General features: G+C 49.8%; 1 protein-coding gene across 1 annotated transcript in view; it reads left to right on the top strand.

Moving 5' to 3' along the window:
• The first annotated feature begins 3337 nt into the window (after positions 1-3337).
• Positions 3338-6477, top strand: part of ZC3H3 (zinc finger CCCH-type containing 3) — a 135857-nt gene continuing 132717 nt past the window's right edge. Inside the window, exons 1-2 of the mRNA XM_042036524.1 lie at positions 3338-3747; positions 3930-3988. Of these exons, the coding sequence (XP_041892458.1) occupies positions 3680-3747; positions 3930-3988 (127 nt within the window). The 5' untranslated portion in view covers positions 3338-3679. The remainder of the gene's footprint in view (positions 3748-3929; positions 3989-6477) is intronic.

Genomic DNA, 6477 nt, shown 5'->3' with positions numbered 1-6477 from the left:
AAAAAAAAAAAAAAAAAAAACGAAGCAGGATCTTGGAGAAAGGAAAATGCGAGCCGGAGTGTGGGGGAAAAGATGGCTGAGGGTGACATCTAGAGGAATTCCGGATGGGAATCACATTTGGGGGTGGGGGGTATCCCAGCGGCTGTGGGGCACCTTGCGATGGGGCTGACTGGGTGGAAGAGTGTGGGGGGGGGTTTGGGGAAAAAAAAAGGGTTAAAGAAAAGCGGCTGCCATGGGTTTAGTTCCTGGCTGTCCCTGCTGTGACACTGAGCTGGGAATGAAGCTCCAGGAGTGACTGGGATTGGAGTCATTCCTGTCATGAGTTTTGCGCAGCCTCAACTTGATGGGAAAGGGCTGGGGAGTGCAGTGTGGGGAAACATCTGGAGAGAGGGGGGAAGGCAGCAGGTGACAGAGATTGGTGTCACAGCCCCTGTTTTGTCCCTTTGATGGATTCTGCGTGGGAAAAGCTCTGGGAATTGTGTGGGGATTTGGGGGAGGCAGAGGGTGAAGGGGGACCAGGGGCACGTGGGGTGGGCAGAGGATTCCTTCCTGGCTCCATGCTTTGAGAATTTGGACCAGAAGGGGATTTTGTGGTGCTGGGCTCTCCTGGGGAATGTTTGGGATCCTAGTGATGGATGCTACAGCATCCAGGGGTGCCAGTGATGGAGGCTCAGGAACTTGGGGATCCCAGTGATGGAGGTTCAGAAATCCAGAGATCCAGGTACCAGGCTCATCCCACAGTGTAGGCAGGAGGAGAAGGGGGAATTCTGCCCCTCTGTCCTGCTCAGGTGAGACCCCATCTGCACAGCTGCCTTCAGCTCTGGGGTCCAACAGCAGAAGGACGTGGAGCAAGTCCAGAGGAGGCCATGGAGATGCTCCAAGGGCTGGAGCTCCTCTGCTCTGGAGCCAGGCTGAGAGAGCTGGGAATGTCCAGCCAGAAGAAGGGAAGGATCCAGGGAGACCTCAGAGACCCTTCCAGGGCCTAAAGGGGCTCCAGGAGAGCTGGAGAGGGACTTTGGACAAGGGATGGAGGGACAGGACACAGGGAATGGCTTCCCACTGCCAGAGGGCAGGGATAGATGGGATGTTGGGAAGGAATTCTTCCCTGGGAGGGTGGTGAGGGGCTGGAATGGGATTCCCAGAGAAGCTGTGGCTGCCTCATCCCTGGAAGTGTCCAAGGCCAGGTTGGGTGGGGCTTGGAGCAACCTGGGATAGTGGGAGGTGTCCCTGCCCATGGCAGGGATTGGAACTGGATGACCTTAAAAAATCCCTTCCAATCCAAATTCTTTTGTGATTCCATGACTCCAGTGGGGCTGGATGGCCATGGAGCAGGAGTTTGCACCAGCTGGCAGTGGCTCAGTGAGGATTGGGATATTTAGGATTTTACCCCCAGGTGGGCTGGAGTTGCAGAGAGAGAAATCTCCATCTTTCCACTGGCTGCCTGCAAATCTCCCCTTTCCCAAAGAATTTGGGGACATAGAGGGTGGAAAGGAGATCGCGAAGGGATTTTATTTTCCTCGCTTTATCCATGAATTAACTTCTGTTTCCCCCCCTCCTCTGGAGCAGAATAAGCTTTTGTTCAGGGCAATAAGCTGCAGAGATAGTGGCTGCTTGTGTTTATCTTTTCCATTTCCAGGCAAAAATCCCATTCCAGAGCCCCCTGAATGCCAGGCTGGGAACTGAACATCCCGACCGGAGGGAGCTGCGGTGGATGGAGGATCAGAATAGAAGATTGTTTTTCCACAGGGGACTGAGCAGCCGGGGTTTGGCTTCTGATGTCCATCCAAAACACGTGGGTGGAGAAGGAATGCTCTGTTTTCAGTCGGTGATGGAATCACTGGTTTAATTTTAGCCTCTCTGGAGCAATGCTCGAAGGAAGGAGTTCCCAGAGCAAAGCACCCTATGGAGGCTGGAAGGGGCAGAGGAGCTGGACTCTCCATGTGGCTCCCAGGAATTGTGGTGTTTCCCAAACTGGTGATGATGCTGAGCACCCAAAATTCATGGTTCTTCTTAAAAAACTCATCCGTGCAGGTCAGAGGAAGCATTGGGACATTGTGGAGCTGTCGGGAGGACAAGGAGAAGCCATGGATGTGCCAAGCTCTGTGAAGAGGAGCCCCGCCAAAACACAAAGGAGCTTCAGTGGGTGAAATGGCAGGAAAAACGGATCCCAAGAGGAATCAAGCCAGTTGAATTCCCTCTGTGACTTTCGGATGTGCATCGACCTCTGTTTTTCTGAGTGGTGCCGCCCACAGAGCTCCAGAGATCCAGCTGGGAGAGGGACCAGGTCCAAAAAAAACCCCAGGAAGGTCTCAAAAATTCACCACCTTCTTCCTGAAAATCCTTCCCTCTCATCCAGGGCTCTGATGCCGCTTTTCCCTCAGCTGCCGTAAGATCCAGCAAAAGCCACGGCTCAGATTGTCAGGAACAGTTTGTTTCCCCTCTCTTTGGTGCTGTTGTGAAATTCCTGAAACCAAAAGGATTTGCAAATGTTTTTTGCAAGGAACACAGGAGTGGCAGGTCCTGCAAGGTGGGAATTTGGTAACGGCAGCTGGTGGTGTAACTACATTAAATTGGGATAAAACCAGATCCTGGGATGGCCACGGGCTCTGGGAAGAGCTCTGCTGGACAATGCTGGTCAGTGGTGCAAGATGAGCATCCAAACAGTATTTCCAATCCAAATATTTACAATTGGCAGTGTATGGATTTCTTTCTTAACCTTTCCAAGCAGGGAAAAGTCCAAGGCCCAAGCGGCTGGGGAGCAAAGTCCTCTCCCCTTCCCAGCTGAAGGTGGATCAATATGGATGTTTTCACACAAACAAATATTTTTGGGCATTCTGCTATGGTTTCCTGGTGGATTGGTTCTATCCCTTGGAATTGGCACGGGAAAAGCCATGATTCCATTGCCAGGATACAGTGGAGAATCATGGGATGGTTTGGGTTGGAAGGGACCTTCAAGATCATGGAATTCCAACTCCTTCCATGGGCAGGGACACCTTCCACTATCCCAGGTTTCTGCAAGCCCCGTCCAACCTGGCCTTGGACACTTCCAGGGATGGAGCAGCCACAGCTTCTCTGGGAATTCCATTCCAGTTCCACATCACCCTCCCAGGGAAGAATTCCTTCCCAATATTCCGTCCATCCCTGCCCTCTGGCAGTGGGAAGCCATTCCCCCTTGTGCTGCCACTCCATTTGCTTGTCCCAAGTCCCTCTCCAGCTCTCCTGGAGCCCCTTTAGGCACTGGAAGGGGCTCTGACGTCTTGCTGGATCCTTCTCTTCTCCCGGCTGGACATTCCCAGCTCTCTCAGCCTGGCTCCAGAGCAGAGGAGTTCCAGCCCTTGGAGCATCTCCATGGCCTCCTCTGGACTCGCTCCAACATCTCCACATCCTTCTGCTATTGGAGGACTCCAGAACTGGGTCCTGTGAGTCTCTGTGGTCACCTCCTCGCTCAGTAAAGAAAACACATTTTGCTGTGGGATGTCACAGCCCCTACGATCCCATTCCTGCAGAGCAGAGGATTTAGGACATTTTCGGATTAATTGAGGTTTTTGATCCATGGTTGGTCCTTCTGCCTCTGTGGAATTGCCAAATGAACCATCCTGAATTCAGTGGGAGAACCACAGAGGAAGATTTGCTCTCCCATCCCTGCTTGAAATACCTTGGAAAATAATTCCTACTGGGAATGACAACAACATGGAAGCACAGAGATCATCTCTCTGGTTTCTCCCTTTCCCAGACACGTGGATTCAGGTCTGTGTGCAGCTCCTGCCCCAGCAGCCACACTGGAGGCAAGAAACATCCTCAAAAACCAGACACCACAATAAAACCCCCAGCACCCCCTTGATAAATGCCAGCGGCTTTTCCTTTAGGATCCTGCAGCCGTTTCTTTTCCTGTTACTGACATTTCCCTCTCTGTTTTCCATCTAACCCAGGAGACATCTCCTTCCCTTGAGCCTCGCTCCGGAGTCTTGCTGTTATCAGCAAAAAAAATGTGAGTCGAGAGTTTGTTTGCCCTTGGGAAGCACTTTTCTTTTTTTTCCCCCCCTTTGAGTTAAAATAGGAAAAACTTTTTGGAGAAGAAGCAAATTTCTTCAGTGGTAAATAATTGCTGAGCTCCTCTCGGAGCTGGGGCTGTGTCCATGGATTTCTGTAGGAATGGGAGAAAGGGTTTTTAGTAGGGCTAGGAGTGACAGGATGAGGGGTGATGGATTTGAACAGAAAGGGGAGAGGTTTAGGTCAGAGATAAAGAGGAATTTGCTCACTATGATGATGGTGAGATCCTGGATTGGGTTGCTCAGGAGAGTTGTGGATGCCCCATCCCTGGAAATATTAAGGAGGGGAAGGAGAAAGACACATGAAAAAGGAGGAGGAGGAAGAGGAGGAGAGAAAGAGGAGAAGAAGGAGAAGGAGGAGAAGGAGAAGGAGAAGGAGGAGAAGGAGAAGGAGAAGGAGAAGGAGAAGGAGAAGGAGAAGGAGAAGGAGAAGGAGAAGGAGGAGAATGAGAGACAAAGAAAAGGAGAAGGAAAAGGAGGAGGGAGAAGGAGAGAAAGAGAATGAGGAAGAGAATGTGGAAGAGAAGGAGGGAGAGAAGGAGAAGGAAAATGAAAAGGAAAAGGAGAAGGAAAAGGAGGAAAAGGAAAAGGAAAAGGAAAAGGAAAAGGAAAAGGAGGAAAAGGAAAAGGAAAAGGAGGAAAAGGAAAAGGAAAAGGAAAAGGAAAAGGAAAAGGAAAAGTTCTGTGGCTGGATCACATCCCATGAGCCCATGCCATGGCTGTTGCTGGTAAAGGAGGGAATGGGTCACTCACCTCCAGGCTCTTTTCTTCCCAATCCTTCGGGAAAAGGATGCAGGGAACAACCACTGACCTTGAGACTGCGCAGGTGATGTTTTAAACCTTCACTCTCTTGATTTTCCACTTGCTCCTGGATTCTCTCCCATTTCTTTTTTTGCATTTTAATTAAGGCATCTCCCTGAAATCTTGACACAATGATCCAACTGAGACTCACAAGTGCTGGAAGACATTCCAGAGAATCTGTGGCTGCCCCATCCCTGGAATTGTTCCAGGCCAGGTTGGATGGGGCTTGGAGCAACCTGGGATAGTGGAAGGTGTCCCTGCCCGTGGTGGGGGGTGGAATTCCATGACTTTGAAGGTCCTTTCCTATCCAAAACATTCCATGATTCCATGATGTGCCCCCAGAGAGAACGATTGCTGTCCCACACCTGCTGTGCCTACAAATGGATCTCTGGCAGTGCTGGGTGTTTTAGGATCCACGGATCCTCTGGCACTGGATCTGCCCTGGGATAGTGCTTTAGGACATTGGAAGGATTTATTTTGGGCTGAACGAGACAATTTGATTCCTTTTCCATGTGTTCCCTTCCCTAGGGTGTTTACTCACACCCAAAACCCTGCACTTGCTTTTGGGGTTTTTTTCCCCCTTTTTTAAAAAAAATTAAATTAGACTTCCAAAGTGTCACAGAAATTTCATTAATTAAAAGTGCCATGAATTTCTTTTGGATATGTTGCTTGGAACAGGAATGGGCTGGAAAGCCAAAAAAAAAAAAAAAAAGGATTTATTTTAATATTTAATATTTTAACATTCTCGTTTCTTCTTTGCCCTCTGCACAAATCCCAGGGGAGATTCAGGAAATTCTGCCAGCTGCTTGTCCCAAGGCAGGATGCTCCTCTCTATTCCCTGGAGAAGATCCAGTTCATGCTTCAATTGCTGCTTCTCCTCCTTTGGATACCCCCATCCCAAAGCTCTCCCGATGGAAAACATCCGAGGATGACCCCAAGTGTGTCCAAGATCCTCCAAACTTTGCATTTTCTCCTTACAAATTTTGGTGTAAATTGGCAAAACAGCTTTGAGTTCGCCTTTTCCCCGAGGTTGGATTTTGTGGGAGTGGTGGATCCACGGCGTCCCTGGGTTAAAAATGAGCATTTCCTCCACGAGTGCTGAATTCATTTCAATTCAGAGCAGCTCGTTCCGAGCTCATTTATGCAAAGCACTCGACTCCCTGTGCCAACACAAGGGAGGGAAGGAGCAGCTGGGAGTGGAGGAGGATTTTTTTTGGCACAAGTGCCAATTCCTGTCAGTTTAAAGCCATTATGGAACCCTGGGTGGGATTTGGGATCGATTGAAGCTGATCTGAGGCCGCCCAAAGGGAGGAGATCTGTCAGTTCTGCCTGCCTGGTTCCCAGCCTGCTCCCATGTGTGCAAGACTTGGAGAAAAAGAGAGGATTTGGGGTGTTTTTTTAGCAGTTCTAGGCAATCAGGAGAGGATAATAAGGGTCAGACTCCCTAAATTCTTTGTATTTTGCTCCCAGAATGGTTTATCCCAACAAGCTGGTTCTTCCATATTCCACTTTAAAACGCCACAAAACACCATTAATAATTTACCAAATCTCCCTTTCCAAGCAGGGAAATTGTGGGCTCATCCCAGAGATGTGATTTGACCAGAGCTGGGACAGGCAGAGCTCCCCA

Source organism: Corvus kubaryi, unplaced genomic scaffold, assembly GCF_017639235.1.
Source record: "Corvus kubaryi isolate FWS band 111438036 unplaced genomic scaffold, C.kubaryi_AGA036_p1.0 37385, whole genome shotgun sequence".
NCBI lineage: Eukaryota > Metazoa > Chordata > Aves > Passeriformes > Corvidae > Corvus > Corvus kubaryi.
Note: the sequence above shows the minus strand (reverse complement) of the source record. Positions and strands in the feature narration are given on the sequence as shown.